Source organism: Pongo pygmaeus, chromosome 5, assembly GCF_028885625.2.
Source record: "Pongo pygmaeus isolate AG05252 chromosome 5, NHGRI_mPonPyg2-v2.0_pri, whole genome shotgun sequence".
NCBI classification, from domain to species: Eukaryota; Metazoa; Chordata; class Mammalia; order Primates; family Hominidae; genus Pongo; species Pongo pygmaeus.
This window is the reverse complement of record NC_072378.2, coordinates 37,688,114-37,708,274: the sequence shown is the minus strand read 5'-3', so window position 1 is coordinate 37,708,274 and position 20,161 is coordinate 37,688,114. Positions and strand designations below refer to the sequence as shown.

General features: G+C 42.1%; 1 protein-coding gene across 1 annotated transcript in view; it reads right to left on the bottom strand.

The window, feature by feature from the left end:
* The window catches only part of TBC1D22B (TBC1 domain family member 22B), a 77,455-nt gene that overhangs the window by 17,720 nt on the left and 39,574 nt on the right, over positions 1–20,161 (bottom strand). The window contains exons 9-10 of the mRNA XM_054490761.2: positions 1,792–1,898; positions 919–994 (exon numbers count right to left, since the gene is read on the bottom strand). Of these exons, the coding sequence (XP_054346736.1) occupies positions 919–994; positions 1,792–1,898 (183 nt within the window). The remainder of the gene's footprint in view (positions 1–918; positions 995–1,791; positions 1,899–20,161) is intronic.

Genomic DNA, 20,161 nt, shown 5'->3' with positions numbered 1-20,161 from the left:
AGAGAAAAATATACAATGTTGGGGGTGGGGGTAGGCAGCAGGTAGGGGAGAAAGGCTTTGCATGGATGACGCAGAAAATCCGATGAGTAGGAAAGCCTGGGAATAACATTTGTTAGCTGGTGTCAGGACAGGCAGAGTCCTACGGGAGCTACTACAACTTCACTAGTGTTAGAGATCCCACCGGCTTCTCTCCCCGTGCCTCAGTTAAACATCAGTCAACAGCAGAGCTTCCTGAGTTGTCCTTTCGTTCTAACATTCTATGACTCTAGGCCAAAGCTGAGGAATTCCTGTAAGGCTGTTCCTCAAAGACATGTGCCTTAGGAAGAGCCACAACTCAATTTCCCCACCCCACACAAGTCCTGGGAAGCTGTATAAAGTCCTGCTGGGGTATCAGCCAGGCCTGAGGACCTCATGTCAAGCCCAGGAGTTCTGAGTTACATCATAATGTGAAGGACAAGGCCGGACGACAGGCTGGATGCTGAAGGCAATGGAGAGCTATGGGAGGCTTCAGAGCAGAAGAAGGACGTGGCCAGAACAGAGCTGCAGAAAGATGCAGTTGTGTGACAGATAGTTTGGAAGAGAAGAGTATGGAGAAGGCAAGCCCTCTGAGGAGGAAGCTGGACTACAGCTGTGGCTGGGGAAGTGCGGAACGGGCATACTGAGGAGAGCTGCTGAAGGAGAACCGACAGAGCCTGGTGATAGGAAACCAAGGGGAAAGAAGAACTTGATATAACAGCACAGTTCTCACTTCGCCTTCCTGCTGAGATGTGGTAGGATCCTGGTGTTGCCAGCAGCACTCAGTGCACTGGAAAGGGTCATGGCTAGGAAGACAGCTGAGGAGAGGACCCACAAGTACAACCGGCTCATAACAGAATCAACTCTGCTATTGCTAGAGAACTCTTCTCCCTCTGAACCTACCATCAATCCGGCTGACGAGCTCTTCCAGTGCCTTCACCTTCTTCTGGATTCCTGGTTGTGCAAAGGTGTAGTTATCCTGCAAATGACATAGAGCCCAGGATGAACATGGACTCTAACTTGTGCTATCACCTGACATTCACTGAAACACGTTTAAAAGTTCAGGCCGTTTTCCAAAGCTAGTACCAATGGTCAGTGACAGTGTTCTGGGAAACAGAAATCTACAGAACAACAGTGTGGGGAGAAAGCCCGATGGAGACCTGCAGTGTGGAAGGAAACCCACATGCTTGGGGTGCAAAGCAGAAAGGAGCAGTCTACTCCAAAGACAAAGCCAAGGCAACATGGAGATTTCTGCAGACTCCAAGGGACACTACACCATCACTGTTTTTTTTTTTTTGTTTTTTTGTTTTTTGAGATAGGGTCTCACTCTATTGCCCAGGCTGGAGTGTAATGGTGTGATCATGGCTCACTACAGCTTTGACCTACTAGGCTCAAGAGATCCTCCCGCCTTAGCCCACTGAGGACCTGGTACTATAGGCACACACCATCATGCCTGGCTAATTTTAAAATTTTTTGTAGAGAAGGGGTCTCTCTATGTTGCTTAGGCTGGTCTCGAACTCCTGAGCTCAAGCGATCCTCCAGTCTTGGCCTCCCAAAGTGTTGGGATTACAGGCGTGAGCCACCGTGCCCAACCCACCATTGCTGTTTGAAAGCTGTAAAGCTAATGAAGAAGGATAGAGATGCATGAAAAGGAGGAGGAGCCATAGTGGCTGGGTAGTAGTCCTGCCTGATACAGAAGAGCAAGAAGGAAACCAAAGGCCTGCTGGGAGCCCCTGGACCTAGATGTTTGTTCCCACAAGGACAGAAGCAGCTCACCTGGATTCCATCCAGCAGCTTGCTCATGCACCAAAAGCTGTCAGCCTCAATGCTTCGCAGCATGTCTTGAGACAAGTTGGTCACGTCAAAGTTCTCCACATCCTCTTCTGTAAAACAAAAGGTGAAGAAAGTCCAGAGGTCTTATCTAAAAATGGAGAGAGAAAGATAGATTCGAGTGTCTTCAACAGGGTCTTTAAGGCCAAGTGAGGACCAGGCTAACCTGATGTTAAGAAATGAGGGCCTGCCCCTCTACTCTCTGTGTCAGGTGGACAAATATGTCCCAGGGAAGTTCTTGAAGATCTCATTACAACACTGGACAGGCCATTTCTCATGCTAGTCCCATCAGGTCCAACATATCTTTCTCTTCCTTGGAATTTGTTCATTCAGTTTTAGAAAATGATACTTCAGGTCTCATGTTCAATGAATTATACTCAGCTCCCTGAAGATGGCCTGGAAAATTTCTTTGATTTCAGCTCAGTGAGCTGTCTAGCACACTCACACTCATATGTAGGGAGAACAGCTAGGATCAGAAAGCCCCCACAGTTTATTTTAAAGATGGAATTCCCAAGTTCTGATAAGGCAGACCCACAGTCTTGCCACTCAAAAGAGAAGGTATGCATGTAAAGGAAGATGAGTCAAGCCTGTGAGTGCTTCTAGGACTTAATTCCAACAAGATGGTATTTCTCAAGATGGGTTCTGCAAAACATCAATCCTACAGGACACTCAAAAAAAAAAGGGGGGGTTCCACAGACAAATATGGTTGAGCAATGTTGCATTAGATATCCCCATCTTGGAGATTAGCAAAGATCACAGCACACAAAAGGGTTTGAGAAGTTAACAGAAATTCTGCATTAAGTAAATCTGCTTAACTTTGTTTATCCAGCATTTCCCAAGTTTATCTAGCCACGAGACCTCATGGCTTCTCATAAGCTTCTCATGGAAACCTCCCACTGAGTAACAGGAGTGAGAATCTGTCTCGTCTGAGGTGCAAGTGAGGAAAACATAAGCAGCCTTCCAGAAACCTGAAGAAGGAAAAGGCTATGTGATGTGTCCTTCCTAGCTCGTGTTTAACTCCTCCTTCCTGTCACAGAGAGGTGAAGTAGTAAGAAGCACTGTGTTTGCCCAACAAGAAAGGCCCCTGTGTATGCCTGTCAGAGGCCACACACAGAAACAATCAAGCCCTTGAGTTCTCCACCAGACAGCTTTTCTCCTCAGACCCACAATCCCTATACTGGAAACAGATGTTCACTGCAATCCCTTGTGCTACAGAGACACACGCATTAGACAAAATGTATTCAGAATCTAGCCTTTTCTTTCTTTCTTTCTTTCTTTCTTTTTTTTTTGAGACAGGGTCTCACTCTGATGCCCAGGCTGGAGTGCAGTGGCAAAATCTTGGCTCACTGCAGCCTTGACTTCCCAGGCTCAGATGATCCTCCCACCTCAGCCTCCCAAGTAGCTGGGACTACAGGTGCATACAACCACGCCCAGCTAATTTTTTGTAGTTTTTGTAGAGATGAGTTTTTCCCATGTTTCCCAGGCTGGTCTCAAACTCCCGGACTCAAGTGATCCTCACACCTCAGCCTCACAAAGTGTTAGGATTACAGGTGTGAGCCACTGCACCTGACCCCAGCCTTTTCATTTCTAAGCATTGTTACTAAGACCTATATCTGAACCTCCTCGAGAAAACATGTAACAACTCTCGGATTCTTACCTGTTTAAAGAGACATTTTTTAAATGAACATCAAGGCTGAAAAAAAAAAAACCCTCTTGAGAAGGGTGGGGTGCTTTATCAGAAAAGCCATGACTCTATGAACGACCTAAAAAATCTAACTTGAAGGCCAGCTGCAGTTAATATATATAAAGTGCTAAATATAGTGCCTGGCACACAGTAGGCACAATATAGCTATCTTAGATGAAATTTATTAGGAACTTGTAATGACATAAAAAAGCATGCCACAATATTAAGGAGAAAAGAGGGGAAAAATTATTTATGGCATACTTTCTTACTGTGCATACAATATTTATGTGTTTATATAAGCACAGAGGAAAGACAAAACATCTCAAGGTTTACAGTATTTATTCCCCAGGTGGTACAAATGAAGGATTTTATTTTCTTAAAGCTTTATTGAACTTTTCAAAATTTCTATAATAAGCATAATTTTTATAGTCATTTTATATGCACAATATTTTAGGAAAAAAGAGCCACAATTGACTACATCTGCCTTTTATCACCAAAAAAGAATAAAGAAGATTTTGTAAAACAACACTAAGTTTGCAGAAACTAAAAATCTAGATAGCATATAAAGATCAATTTGAGAAATCACATTTTATTTTTATTTTGAGACAGTTTTGCTCTTATCTCCCAGGCTGGAGTGCAATGGCACGATCTCGGCTCACTGTAGCCTCTACCTTCCAGGTTCAAGCAATTCTCCTGCCTCAGCCTCCCAAGAGGCTGGGATCACAGGCATGAGCAACTATGCCTGGCTAATTTTGTATTTTCAGCAGCGACGAGATTTCACCATGTTGGCCAGGCTTGTCTCAAACTCCTGACCTCAGGTGATCTGCCTGCCTTGGCCTCTCAAAGTGGTAGGATTACAGGCGTGAGCTACCGTGCCCAGCCGAGAAATCATATTAAAAAAATTCTTCCAAGAAATATCATTTTTCTTTTATTCCTATTTTTTTCTTTCATTCCTATTATTCTTATTATTTTTCTTTTATTCCTATTATTCCTTTTATTCTTTTATTGTATCCTAACTTAAACATTTACTATGTAGGTTTTTTGTTTTTTTATATATGTAAGTATATATACATATTTGTTTTCTTAAATATGGAAGTATATATACATATTTTAAAATATATGTAAGTATATCTATATAGATATACTTACATATATAAAGCTATATTAAAATATAATTATATATAAAATTATATTTCACATATATTTAAATATAATTATAAAAATAAAATTATATAAATATAATTTTATATATTTTATAATATATATTTATATATTAAGTTTAAATTATTTTACCTAATATTTTATATGTTTTATATTATATTTTAATATTATATGATTAATTAATTTAGTTAAATGATATTGGGCTGTAAAACCCAGCTCAGGATCTTCCTTTGACTTTTTGCTTCATGTTACATTTCTAAGGTCTGTGTTCCTGTACATACATACCTCTAGTTCATTGCTGCATGGTATGCCTCCCATCACACTTTATCCATTTCCTCAGGGATGGATATACCCAGGTTGCCTCCAACTCTCATGACCATAAACAATGCCCCAAGGAACTGTCTCCTTTGAGAACTGCTCTGGGTCAGAGGCTCAGGCAGACTCTTCTCCAGGACTAGCCTCACAACAGTGCACAAGGGAGGAGAGCCCTTTCCCTATCCATGAGCATGACTTCTAATCCATCCTAGGCAGCAGCTCCCTCTTTATGAGAATAGGGTTGTTGGAAAAAAGTGAAACCCACAAGGAAGGATGGAGACGAAAACCACCCCCACTCCTCATACACATTTCCCAAAGGAAGATCCAGAGCTCCATAATAAATTGAAATGTCTTTTCCAACTTGGGCATTTTAGGATTCCAGAACATTGCAATGCAAATACAAGCAGAATTGGAAACCACACATGGCAGGGTAAAAAGAGAGCAAGAGCCCCAGTTCCTGGGGGCAACAGGAGCATCGCTCTCACACCAGCCCTAGTGACCTGTGGCTTTTTTGTCAGACAGAATAGCAAGCACTTGGCTAAGAGCAGACTCTGAAGCCAGACTGCAGAGCTCAAGTCCTGGCTCTGTCACTCAGTAGCTATGTGACTTTGCAAAAATGGCTTTACTTTCTGTGTCTCAATTCCTCATCTGTTAAAGTGGTAATATCAGTACCAGTGTCATAGGATATTTTATGGATTAAATAAGTTAGTTAATATACGAAAAGTGCTAACAACAGTGCCTGGCATAAAGTAAGCATTACATAAAAGTTAGCTGGCATAATTATTATTGTTACCAAAGGAATAAATACACTTCTATCTTATTTAAGCCACTGGCATTGTCTTTTTTTTTTTTTTTTAAGAGACAGGATCTTACTATATTGCCCAGGCTGGTCTTGAACTCCTGGGCTTAAGTGAACTCCCACCCCGGCCTCCCAAAGTGCTGAGATTACAGGTGTGAGCCTCCATGCCCAGCCAGCACTGATATTCTGGATCTCTATTATTCACAGCCAAACTTAATCCTAACTGATATACCTGCCATCCCAAAATATACCTTAAAAATAAGTCAGTTTTAAAAGTTCTCTACTTCTGCCTTTCATCTTAAGGAGGAAAACCTGACTAACAACATGAGGTCATAAGTTGGTAAGGTGCCATGCTCGGTAACTGTACCCACTCCAAACCGTTAGCCATCTAGGGAGCAAAGGGAACAACAGACAAGGCGCTGAACCCTATTTTGGGGCCCTGAATTGGGGGCTGTTGTTTGCCCATTAGCCCTTTGTTTTCACAGCCAGTGAGATAGTTCCCCAGCACTTCAGAGAGTGGGAGGGAGGGTTTAGTTCTATTTTTCTGCCTGCTGGGTGGATAAAATTCAAACATTTAGTCAAAAACTGTGAGCTGAGTGCACCAGCAAAAAGCAGTGGAGAAAGGGAGGAGCAAATGCTCTCTGAAGGGCTTCATTCAGCATAAACAATCTGTTCAGAAGGATCATTAAGCGTCCACTTGAGGAAATTCAACACATAATTGAAGCTGAAATGGGAAACCATGCCAGCAGTGTAGTCTCGAGTGAGGGCAGCGTCTCTGGTTGTCATGACAGAGCATACAGCAGCAGGACTCAGATGGGAGGAAATGAGATTTTAAGGGATATTTTATGGCTATTTTAAGAGGCAAGGCATCCAAAAGGAGGAAACTCAAAAGCTCTTTACAAAAATCAAATTGGCCACTCTGGGCCTTACAAAGAACATGCCCATTTATTAGCTGATGAAATGTACTTGAGTGACGGCTCCAGTCAACCGTTTATTTTTCCAAGAACTCTGAGCCCCAGTCCTAAAAAATCAGCTTAATATATGCCTCAAAAATTCCCTGACAGCTTTAGGAAGAACTGGTTTTGCCTATACTGACAAGAGTAACTTGTCTATTCACTGCTCTAGGCATTTCCCAGGAAACATCTGTGATCTCAGGACAATTTCTAGATGTGATGTGGTGGGCCAGCATGATTCAACCTGACCAGCCAGACCAAGAGGCTCCAATGCCTCAGCTGCAGATGGCCTTTCTATTTTCCAAAGCCTCTGGTTTACCTGATTTGGGTCCTTGTTGTTGTTGCTGTTGTTGAACTGGACTCATAAGAATACCTTGCGTAATATTTTCTGATAACAGGCCAGGCGCTGTGGCTCACGCCTGTAATCCCAACACTTTGGGAGGTCCAGGCAGGTGGATCACAAGGTCAGGAGTTTGAGACCAGCCTGGCCAATATGGTGAAACCCCGTCTCTACCAAAAATATAAAAATTAGCCGGGCATGGTGGCAGGCACCTGTAGTCCCAGCTACTCAGGAGGCTAAGGCAGGAGACTCGCTTGAACCCGGGAGGCAGAAGTTGCAGTGAGCCGAGATTATGCCTCTGCACTCCAGCCTGGGCGACAGAGCAAGAAGACTCCGTCTCAAAAAAAAAAAAAAAAGAAAAAAAAAATTTCTCATAACAAAAGTAAACTGAGAAAAATAAAAAAATATTTTTGACCATATCTAAAGAACCTCTTAAAACAGCAACAAATATTTCATTCAGAAAAAAAGCAGTTTTAAGAAAACCGTCAAGAATTCATCTTATCACTTCTATGTAATAATTTTGAACTGGTTCAAGTGCTATATATAAACATATTGTTGGGTGTTATGCATCTGGCATTTTCAGGCAAGTACCTGATGGCAGCAGCTGAGACAATAATAGCACTGCAAACCTGTAAGTGTAGAGAGGGTGGAGAGGCCCCTCGCTAAACCTGGGAAAGCCAAACCACCTGACAAAGACAGGGGGAGGTGGTCTCTGAGAGAGATGGCCACTCCAATGAGATGGTTGGAGGAAAGACTTATTTCGAGATTCCCACAGAGAAGAGACCCGCTGGGAGGTGGTTCTGTTTCGCAAGGCCCATGTTTCTGACTGTCAGAGGAGATGTGCTATTTTGAAGATGCTGCTTAGCTGACCATACAGCATTCTGACACTGTGCCTGTCAATCAGGGTGGTGACTATTAATTCAGAATAATACTTGAACTCTGGCTGCTCAGTATAGGATAGCATGGGTATACATGTATCATGATGCCCTGGTTAAAATTAATTTTAAAAACCAACATACCACCAAGTTTTCACTATTTTCCTTAGGTTGCTGTATTACTTTTACTTTTATTTAGCAAACATTAGTTGCTGCTGGTTAAGTCAGCCTCCTGACATTGGCTGTAGGATCCCAGCTTATATGAGCCCAAACTCTGAGTATTTGGGTTACGGAGTAAAGGAAGAGGAGGCAAAGGAAAGGCAAGGTCCAGCACATACTTAACCTTCTAGGACCTGCCCAAAGACCACTCACAGAGATGGGCAGCATGTTACTAAGATGCTGTGGATGTGAACAGGCTCTGGGAGGCTCAGGGTCCCCAGTGCCAATGTCAGCTGTTCACAGAGGCTACTCATGTAGGCTCAAATATCTTGAATATGTTGGCTACCTCAACATCTCCTCTGTTACGATTTCTCACTTATCCCTGGGGTCAGATGAGGGACAGAGAGCAAATGTGCACCACACCCTGCTCAGCTCATTGCCAGGGTAGAGGATTAGGCTAGGTCTTATAGTCTCAGAAATGACAAGCCACAACTTGCCCTTGGAGAGCTCACCTCCTGCAATAATAGGAAATCCAGCACTGGACACCCCACCAAACGCACACACTGTCTTCAAGTGTCACTGAAAGCAGCTCAGCATCCTGGCTGGGCTACCTCCACACACTGCTGGGAAGAGCCTTAATATTTCTCAGCTGCCTATCACATGGGAGGCTGCTTCATCTATGAAGATGGGGCCAGGAGGCAGCTTGAGTCCCAAATAGGGTAGCTGCTAAAAATTCAGCATCAAGCCCACTCCCCACCAATTCCCTCCAAACTAACAACATTAAAGTGGAAAATTCTTACTATATGATTCAAATTAGATAAAGCTTAGAAACAGGCAAAACTAATCTAGGTGTTAGAAATCAGTGAAGTAGTTACCCCCGCAGGGGCAGGGGAGGAGAGGATAGGGTAGGGACTAGGAGGGAACACAAGAGGACTTCTGAAGTCCTAGAAACGTTCCATGTCTTGCTATGGGTGCTGGTTATTTTGGGGAAATTCATCGAACTGTGCATGTATGATAGATGCACTTTTCTAAATGTACAATTTAATATGAAGTTCACATTTTAAAAAGCAGAAAAGGAATGGCTTCTTGAGACAATAATAAAGTTTGTCCAGTTTCATCTTTGGCCTAGCCAGGCAGGGAAGAACAGACTGGGCAAAGCGGATGCAAAGAGTCAGATGTAAGATGGAGGATGCTGCCTCCCAGGACTGAGCGTGGGGGGCAAGCACAATCCACAACAGCCCAGGAGCAAGACAAGGCAGCAGGATCCACAGTACCTTTTCTTTGAAAATGTGAGTGTTAACTATCAAAAATTAACTGCACAGCTCCCTCCCTTACCTCCTTCAGGGCTCTGCTCAAATGTCATCTCCTCAGTGTGAAGGCGGCTCACCACCCGGTTTAAAACCTGCCTCCTGCTCCCACACTTGCCAGCGTGGCACATCCCTGTCCCTCTTTCTTGCTTTGTTTCTATCCATAGCACTTATCTCAATCCTACAAATATCTGTTTTTTCAGTTGATTGTCTGTTTCTGCCCACCAGAAATTAAACTAAGAAAGCAATTTTTTTTTAAAAGTAGAATTAAGCATAGTAAACTGCACATATGTGCACAGTTCTATGAGTCTTGACACATGTTTATGTCTATGGTTTAAAAAAAAAAAATGCCCCCATCCAAATAGAGAACATTTCCATCATCCTGGAAATGTTTCCTTATGCTCATTCTCAGCCCACCTCCCACCATAGGCAAACTTTGCTCTCATTTCTATCGCCATAGATAAGCTTTATCTATTTTTAACTCCATATAATGTGAATCATACAATATATATATTTTTTGGTATCTGGCTTCTTTCATTCCGTTTCATGGTTTCTGAGACTCTTCCATGTTGCTGTACTACTAACAGTATGTTCTCATTTATTGCTGAGTACTGCTCCATGGTATGGATATCTGTTCTCATATTAACTGATACTAGGGTTGTTTCATTTTATGTCTGTATAAAGTTGCTGTGAATATGTTTGTGCATGTCTTTTGGGGCTATAAGCCTTCATTTTCCTTGAATAAATACCTAGAAGTAGAAGGCAGGGTTTTTGTCTACTTTGTTTATGGTCATAACCCCAGTGCCTAGAGCAGTGCCCTGCACGTGTGGGTGCTCATCAAAGACTTGTTGACTAAGTGGTGGTGCTCCACCTCCATCCCTTAGGGGAGAGAACTTCCGGCTAATTCGGCACAGTATCAGAAAAGTGTAACTCACTGCCCTCCAGTGGCCAAGCCTAGTGAAGCTGTACTAATTTCTGAGTATTCTGCAGTTATCATGGAATTTTCATTCTCTCATTCATCTGGACATGTGTGGAATGCCTATTTTGGACACCAAAATGAAGGTACCGGGGATATGAAGATGTTTAAAATACTCTTTGGCCTCAAAGAATCAGAAAGTCTGGTGGCAGAGAGTAGGAGGGAAACACAAACAACAACTAGCGAGGTAAAGTGCCACAGGAGAAATCTACGGAGTGACAGAAATAGCACTGTTAGATGCCAGGGGTCAGGGGGACCCCAGGGAAGGCTTCTAGGAGGAAGGGGAGTCTTAAAGGGTGCACGAAGATTAGCTCAGGAGATAAAGAGGTGGTGCAGGACAAGGCTTTACATTTACAATGTCCATTTTGGATTGCTGAGTTTAAGGGGCGAAGCAGGGAGCAGGTCACAGGGCCTTTACATGCCAAGTTAGAAAACCTGGACATTTAACCTATAGGTGATGGAACGCTAAGGAAGGATTTTTGTCAGAGGAGTTCTGTGGGCGAGTCTGTGTTTGAATGGTGTGCAAGATGGGTTTGAAGGAGATAAAACCGGGGGTGAGAAAACATGCTTGGCTGGTTCGGCAATCCAGGCCTGACCTAGTGCATGCATAGTGAGAATGAAGAAGAAGCAGATTAAGAAACATTTAGGACGTAAAATCACCAGAGCTTTGTAAATGATTGGATATAGAAGAGTAAGGAAACAGAATCATGGACAATTCTTAGCATTTCTGACTTAAGTGACAGGAAATGCTGCCAACTAAGAGAAAAGGGTGCCTGGGTAAGGGAAGGAGAAGAGCCAAACACCGAGTCTGAGGAGCCTAGGAATAGCAAAGATTGCCTGAAAATAACTGTTCTCTTCTTCCTCCTTGGTGACAGGACCCCTAAGTGTTGGCCACCTAAGACAGACTGTTTCTCAGCCTCACTTGCTGCTAGGTGTGTCCACGAGATTAAGATCAGACAAAAGAGAATCAAGCCCCAGAGTCATGCACAGCTTTCAGAAATGTTCTTAAACAGAAGAAGTATGCCTTGCTTCCTTTCCTTCTCCATACTGGCTGGAATACTGATGTGATGGCTGGAGCACAAACAGCTCTTGGATCATGAGAAAGAAACCATATGCTGAAGATTGCAGAATGAGAGAGAGGAACCTGGATCTCTGATATTTTGGAGCAGCAGATAAGCCCCAGATCACTTACCTCTGGACTTTTAATGTGAGAGAAATAAGCTTTTCTATCTTACTTAAGGAACTGTTACTTGGGTTCCCTGTTATGTGCAGCCTAGCTAATCCTAAGTGATCATCTATGACATAATCAGGCGGAAATGCCATGTAGGGAACCGGACACAAGTCAGAGGTCTGCGGAGGACTTCCTTTCTGAGAGTTCCACTGCTGTCATGCTTCCAGGTAAAATCTATGGTGAAAATCCTACTGTGCTGTTTCATGCAGAGGAAAAGAGAAAAGATTACTTGATAATTGGTGTTGCATTTTGTACCTAAAAATATCATCAGACACCACTCTTCTTTTGAAAATAGGAAACATCATGAGTCCTGCTCTTTTCCATGACTTCCTTATATGAATCACGTCTGTTGTTCCTGTTAAGCGGTTTATTTTGATGATGGCTGCATGGTCAATTATATCGGACCTCAGTAGTTCAGAGCTAGACTAATATTGCCTAAGCCTAAAAGCTCTTGGAGGAAAGAGTTTAGAATTATACCACAGTCTCAGAGATAAGATTCCAGAGACTTTATCTCCCCAGGGGTGACCTCCTCACCTGCAGCACTGTCACCACTAGACCCAGACACAGCTGGCTTATCTGCAGAGGACCCACTTTTACAGGAGCAGCTGGCTTCAGCAGATAAAGAAGCTGCTTGGGGGCAAGGCTAGAGCTATAGACAACTTCTCTATCAACTCACAGGGGAATCACTGGAACTCACTGTTTCCAACTACTTTACAACAAACATAACATAAAGCGTGAAGCAGGCTCAGGTACTAATTTTTAAAAGTGATAGAGGTGGTAGAGAATAGGTAGGGGAAGAGATATGAGAGAAGCCAAATAATGTCCCAGTGGCATGTTGACCCCACAGCTCTACTGGGGCAGATCCCCTATGCTATGATTCAGTGAGATGGGGCAGTGAGGTAAGGATGCCTGGAGAGACCTACCCAGGATAATGAGGGCAACTGCTGGCCTGTTCCATGAGAAAGATACTTGAGGCTTCCTACAGTAGGGAGAGTCACACCAGAAGGGCCATAGCAAAAAACCTTTGACAGCAGCTGCCTCATCCAGATATGCCAACATGAGAGAAGTACAAAAGAGAAGCATCATTGCCCAGACAAAAAAATGATGCTTGATGGCCACAATGTTGTATCTATCTCTGTTCAAGAAAGGTGTGAGGGTGGGGAGAAGTCTGTATTTCTTTGAAATTTAATTTATATCCAGCAACTGACAGGTGAATAAGATGTAGTACATCCATATAATAGAATATTTGGCCATAGAAAAGAATGAAGTACTGACACGTGCTACAACATGAATGAATCTTGAAGACATTACGCTAAGTAAAAGAAGCCAGACACAAAAGACTCCATACTGTGTGGTTCCATCTATATAAAATGTCCAGGATAGGGAAATCCCTAGATACAGAAGATTAGTGGTTGCCCAGGGATACACAGGATGGGAGGCTTAGAGGTGATGGCTAAAGAGTACGAGTGTTCTTTTTGGGGTGATAAAATGTTTTAAAATTGATTGTGGTGATATACAACTCTGTAAATATACTGAAAATTATTCACTGTACCCTTTAAATGAGTAAATTGTCTGGCATATGAAGTATATCCCAATAAAGCCGTTACCAAAAAACCCACAAAAATTGTAATTTGTAAATTTATTGCAACTCCAATAAAAATTGTATTAATAAAAGGTCCCCCACTCCTAAATTTGACAAAAGTTGATTCTCAAGTTCAACTGGATGAACCTGGAAGACATTATGCAAAGTAAAAGTTGGTTTACAAAAGGACACATGCTATATGAATCCACTTATATGAGGTATCTAAAATAGTCACAAACATAGAAACAGAGCAGTGGCTGCCAGGGGATGGGGGAAGCGGAAACAGAGGGTTGACGTTCAGAGGGTACGAGTTTGACAACTGTAGGCAAGATGAGCATGTTCTAGAGATCTACTGTGCAACCATGTGCCCACAGCTTACGATACTGTATTGTGCACTTCAAAATTTGTTAAGAGGGTAGACCTCATGTTAAGTGCTCTTATCACTATGAGAAAGCGATAAAAAATAAACAAAATTGAAAAATAAGTTCATCTGGAAGAACAATCAAGACAGTATTTTTTTAAAGGATAATGAAAGAGACTGGCCCTGGGCGGGGGGGGGAATTTAAAAAAAAAAAGCCACTAATAAAAAATAATAGCCAGGCGCGGTGGCTCATGCCTGTAATCCTGGCGTTTTGGGAGGCCGAGGTGGGTGGATCACTTGAGGCCAGGAGTTCCAGACCAGCCTGGCCAACATGGTAAAACCCCGTCTCTACTCAAAAATACAAAAATTAGCCAGGCATAGTGGCGCATGCCTGTAGTTCCAGCTACTAGGGAGGCTGAGGTGGGAGGATGGCTTGAACCTGGGAGACGAAAGTTGCAGTGAGCCAAGATTGCGCCATTGCACTCCAGCCTAGGCAACAGAGTGAGGCTACATCTCAAAATAAATAAATAAATAAAATATATAATAATAATAATTTAACAACTTTATAAACTCAAAAAATCTAAGCTGTGTGGTACTGGATAGAAATGGAGACAAATAAAATTAAACCAACAAAGCAGCAGAACCATGTAATTAAAATTACATAATATTATGAAGAGAGATTTCACATCGGTGAAAAGATGGTGTATTATTTATAAATGGTGTCGAAATAATTAGCTATGCAACTGGAATAGTAACTATAAATCTCAGTTCTCATCATACAAGAAAATAAATTAGTAATGGAATTTAAAAAGTTAAATGTTAAAACCACAAGAGTATTAGAAGAAAACACGGGAGAGTATTTTTATAATCTTTTTTTTTTTTTTTTGACAGAGTCTCACTCTGTCACCCAGGCTAGAGTGCAGTGGCGTGATCTCGGCTCACTGCAACCTCTGCCTCCCGGGTTCAAGCGATTCTCCTGCCTCAGCCTCCCAAGTAGCTGGGATAACAGGCAGCCGCCACCATGCCCAGCTAATTTGTGTATTTTTGGTACAGACGGGTTTTGCCATGTTGACCAGATTGGTCTCGAACTCCTGAGTTCAGGTGATCCACCTTTCTCAGCCTCCCAAAGTGCTGGGATTACAGGCGTGAACCACCATGCCCGGCCAGTATTTTTGTAATCTTGAGGTGGGGAAGGAAAGAGTTCCTAAGCAAGATACCAAATCCAAAAACTCTAGAGGAGAAGCTGCTTCCTTCAGAGGCTTCATCACAGTTTGCAATTATCTTGTGACTTGTTTGTGAGCCTCCCTACCAGACAGGAGTTGCCACAAGGGCAGGCCCATGTCTATCTCCTGGCACATAGTAACAGCTCAATAAATACTTGTTGAATGGACAGATCTGACTGTATAAAAATTAGTAAGTTCTATATAAAGAGACACAATTAGCAAAGTTAAGAGATAAATAATGGTCTGGGGAAAATATTAGGTTGGACTATATAAAATTCCCATGTTGGGGGGTAAAAAAAAGGTTGAGTATTAATAATTTATATGATTCAACCTAATATTTTTAACACAGCAGATCAAGGATGAATTTATCTAATATACAAAAAGCTCTTACAAAACAAGACAGGTCAATAATCCATTAGAAAAAATAGGTAAATGATTAAACCAGCAGACCACAAAAGAAAATGATAATACAGATGAGAAAGGATACATAATATCAGTGACCAGCAAGTGGAAACAAAAACTGAAACACAAACCATGGTTTACCTGATAGACAGGTGAAATACACTAGACTTCATCCATACACAGGTTTTGCTAAGGAGGTGAGGAAAAGTGCATCCACACATTTCATGGCTGGAGTACAAACTGGTAGAAACATTTTTGGATTATAATTTAGTAGTACCTATTTGGCATGCTTTTAGGATTAGTAATTTCACTTCTAGGACTCTTTCAGAGAAATACATATTTTAACAAGTGCACAAGAAAATATGTACAAGGATATTCACTGCAATGTTACTTATAACAGCTAAAAACTATAGGCAACTTAGGCCAGGCGCGGTGGCTCACGCCTGTAATCCCAGCACTTTGGGAGGCCAAGGCGGGCAGATCACAGGGTCAGGAGATCGAGACCATCCTGGCTAACATGGTGAAACCCTGTCTTTCCTAAAAATACAAAAAATTAGCCGTGCATGGTGGCAGGCGCCTGTAGTCCCAGCTACTTGGGAGGCTGAGGCAGGAGAATGGCGTGAACCTGAGAGGTGGAGCTTGCAGTGAGCCAAGATCGTGCCACTGCACTCCAGCCTGGGCAACAGAGCAAGACTCCATCTCAAAAAAAAACCAAACAAACTGTAGGCAACTTAAATGTTCTTCTAGAGAAGAAAATTAAATAAACTATAGTTAAGTCTTATTATAGAAATAATGGAATTGCTGAAAATAATGAAGTGGATCTGTATGTTCAGGCTTTGAAAGCTTGCTATATGATGTTTTTAAATGAACACAAGCAAAATATAGAAAAGTATGAAAGCTTGATTTCATTTTTCTGAACCCAGTAAAGAAAAACAATGTATGCAGCTCCATCCATACATAGGAAAAGGTCTGGAAGAACACACAACAAGAGGTTAACAACTGTAGTTATCTTGGAGGTAGGTGTGTGTTTGTTAACACTTCTATATTGTTTTGATTTTTTTTTTTTAATTATACTTTAAGTTCTGGGGTACATGTGTAGGACGTGCAGGTTTGTTACATAGGTATACACATGCCATGGTGGTTTGCTGCACCCATCAACCTGTCATCTACATTACGTATTTCTCCTAATGCTATCTCTCCCCTAGGCCCCCCAACCCCTAACAGGCCCTGGTGTGTGATGTTCCCCTCCCTGTGTCCATGTGTTCTCATTGTTCAACTCCCACTTATGAGTGAGAACATGCGGTGTTTGGTTTTCTGTTCCTGTGTTAGTTTGCTGAGAATGATGGTTTCCAGCTTCATCCATGTCCCTGCAAAGGACATGAACTCATTCTTTTTTATGGCTGCATAGTATTCCATGGTGTAAATGTGTCACACTTTCTTTATCCAGTCTATCATTGATGGGCATCTGGGTTGGTTCCAAGTCTTTACTATTGTGAACAGTGTTGCAATAAAATACATGTGCATGTATCTTTATAGTAGAATGTTGTTTTGATTTTTTTAATGAACATACTTCTACTACAATTTTTTTTAGAAAGATAAGCAATAAGAAAGGTACTGCCTGCTTTAGAGCATTAAATATAATAGGTGAAGCCATTAGAAGTCCAAGAACAAGGATTGAAGTTGAGACACCACCAAGTCATATAAAGAGCACAGGTATTAAGGCCAAGCACAGGTATTTGAGTTCAAGAAGCTCATTAGACCCCTGAGTCTTGGATTTTTCACCTTATAAAATGGCTTGATACATCTACCTTAAAGAGATATTGGGCCCTACTAAAGGAAATCAGGTATGTCCAAGTTCTTTGCAAATAACAAAGTACTTTAAAAACCAGTGTAATGTTACTGCTTGGCCAGAAAAACAAGGGCTACAGCTACGAACTCCTAAGGGAAAGAGAGACGGATGGGAGCTGGAGGATTAAGAGAGACAACCAACTATAATATGCAGCTCTGATTTGGACCCTGATTCAAACTGTTGAATAGATTTATGAATACAACTGTATATTAGATTACATAAAGGAGCTATTACTACTTTTTAGATGTGATAATTGCATTATGGCTGTGTGTTTTAAAAAAATATCTTTGGCCAGGTGCAGTGGCTCACGCCTGTAATCCCAGCACTTTGGGAGGCTGAGGCAGGTAAATGGCTTGAGTTCAGGAGTTCAGGACCAGCCTGGGCAACATGGTGAAACCCTGTCTCTACAAAAAATACAAAAATTAGCCGGGCATGGTGGTGCAAGGCTATAGTCCCAACTACTCGGGAGGCTGAAGTGGGAGGACTGCTTGAGCCCAGGAGATGGAGCTTGCAGTGAGCTGAGATCGTGCCACTGCACTCCAGTATGGGCGACAGAGTGAGACTGTCTCAAAAAAACAAACAAAAAATTATAATATATATATATGTGTGTGTGTGTGTGTGTGTGCGTGTGTGTATGTGTGTGCATATACATATATACTTTTCAGAGATACATATAAAAAATTTATGCATAAAATGATATGATGTTTGACATTGAGATTTGCTTCAAAATAATTCACAATGGTGAGGGAGTAGACAATGGATAGAGGCGATGAGACTAGGATCAGGCATGGCGGCTCATGCCTGTAATCCCAACACTTTGGGAAGCTGAGGCAGGAGGACGCTTGAGCTCAGGGGTTCAAGACGAGCCTCGGCAACGTGGCAAAAATTTATCTCTACAAAAAATAAAAAAAATTAGCTAAATGTGATGGCACTCCCCTGTAGTCCCAACTATCCAGGACGCTGAGGTGAGAGGATCACGTGAGTCAGCAGATTGAGGCTACAATGAGCCATGATCATGCCACTGCACTCCAGCCTGGGTGACAGAGACCCTGTCTCAATCAATCAATCAATCCAGCCTGGGTGACAGAGTGAGACCCTGTCTCAATCAATCAATCAATCAACAAATAAATAATACTTTTTTATTTATTATTATTTTTTGAGACGGAGTCTCTCTCTGTTGCCCAGGCAGGAGTACAGCGATGCGATCTCAGCTCACTGCGACCTCTGCCTCCTGGGTTCAAGCAATTCTCCTGCTTCAGCCTCTCCAGTAGCTGGAATTACAGGTGCATGCCACCACACCCCACTAATTAGTAAATAATATTTTATTGTTAAAAAGTGCTAACAATCATCTGAGCCTTCAGCAAGTCATAATCTTTTTGCTAGTGGAGGATCTTGCCTCAATGTTGATGGCTGCTGACTGATCAGGGTGATGGTTGCTAAAGGCTGGGCTGGCTGTGACAATTTCTTAAACAAGACAGTAACAAAGTTGGCCACATTGACTGACTTTTCCTTTCACAAAAGATTTCGCTGTAACATGTGATTCTGTTTGATAGCATTTTACCCACGGTAGAACTTCTTTCAAAATTGAAGTCAGTCTCTTGCCTGCCACCATGTAAGACATGACTCTGCTCCTCATTTGTCTTCTGCTATGATTGTGAGGCCTCCCCAGCCATGTGGAACTTTGGCTGGGGAACAGACCAGGGAATCGATGGATTTGGACAGGAGCCAGGAATTAAATCTCAGCTAATGAACCTTATTTGATCTGTAAGAACCTTGATGAGAGTGCCATTGATAATAGTAAACTCAACTGCAATTGTGTTTCTCTTATTATTTGGATGAATATCAGTGGAGGAAATGGAGACTCAGAAGACATGCCAGCAGAAGTTATTACTTCAGTAATTATTGGAAATCTTAGCTGGCTGACCTTGCACTTGACAAAAATGTAAAGCTTAAAATAAAACTAGACTTTCTATTTATCTGAAAAAAATAAAAAAATTAAAAAATGAAGTCAATCTGGCCAGGTGTGGTAGCTCACGCCTATACTCTCAGGACTTTGGGAGGCCAAGGCAGAAGGACTGCTTGAGGCCAGGAATTGAAGACCAGCCTGGGCAACACAATGAAACCCCCATCTCTACAAAAAATAAAAAAATTGGCTGGGTATGGTGGCGCACACCTGTAGTCCTACCTACTCAGAAGGCTGAGGCAGGAGGATCACTTGAGCCCAGGAGTTTGAGGTTACAGTTTGAGCTATGATTACACCACTGCACTCCAGCCTGGGCAACAGAGTGGGACCCCATCTCCAAATAAATAAATTTAAAAAAAAAATTGGAGTCAACCTTCTCAAATCCTGCCACTGCTTTACTAGTTGAGTTTATGTAATATTCTAAATCTTTTGTTGTCATTTCAAATGTTCACAGCATCTTCACCAGGAGTAGATTCCATCTCAAGAAAGTATGTCAGCTATAGCTTTACTAAATAACTAAATATATTTCTTAAATAATAAGACTCATGAGTTGAAATGACTTCTTGATCCACAGGCTGCAGAACAGATGCTGTGTTGGCAGGTATGAAAACACTAATCTCCTTGTACATTTCCATCAGAGCTCTCAGGTGTCTAGGTTCGTTGTCAATGGACAGTGATATTTTGAAAGAAATATTTTTTTGTGAGCAAGAGGTCTCAACGGTAGCCTTAAAATATTCAATAAATCATGCCATAAACAGATGTGCTGTCATCTAGGCTTTGTTGTTCCACTTATAAAGCACAGGCAGAGTATATTTTGCATAATTCTTAAGGGCCCTAGGGTTTTCGGAATGGTAAATGAGCACAGGCTTCAACTTAAAGTCACCAGCTGCCTTAGCCCCTAACAAGAGAGTCAGCCTGTCCTTTGAGGCCAGACATTGACTACTCCTCTCTAGCTATGAAAGTCCTAGATGGCAGGCTGGCCATAGTGGCTACTACGTACTTGTAACCCCAACTACTCAGGAGGCCAAGATGGGAGGATCACTTGAACCAAGAATTCAAGACCAGCCTGGGCAACATACCAAGACCCCCTCTCTACAAAAACTGTTTTTATAAAGTTAGCCAGGTGGGTGGGTGTG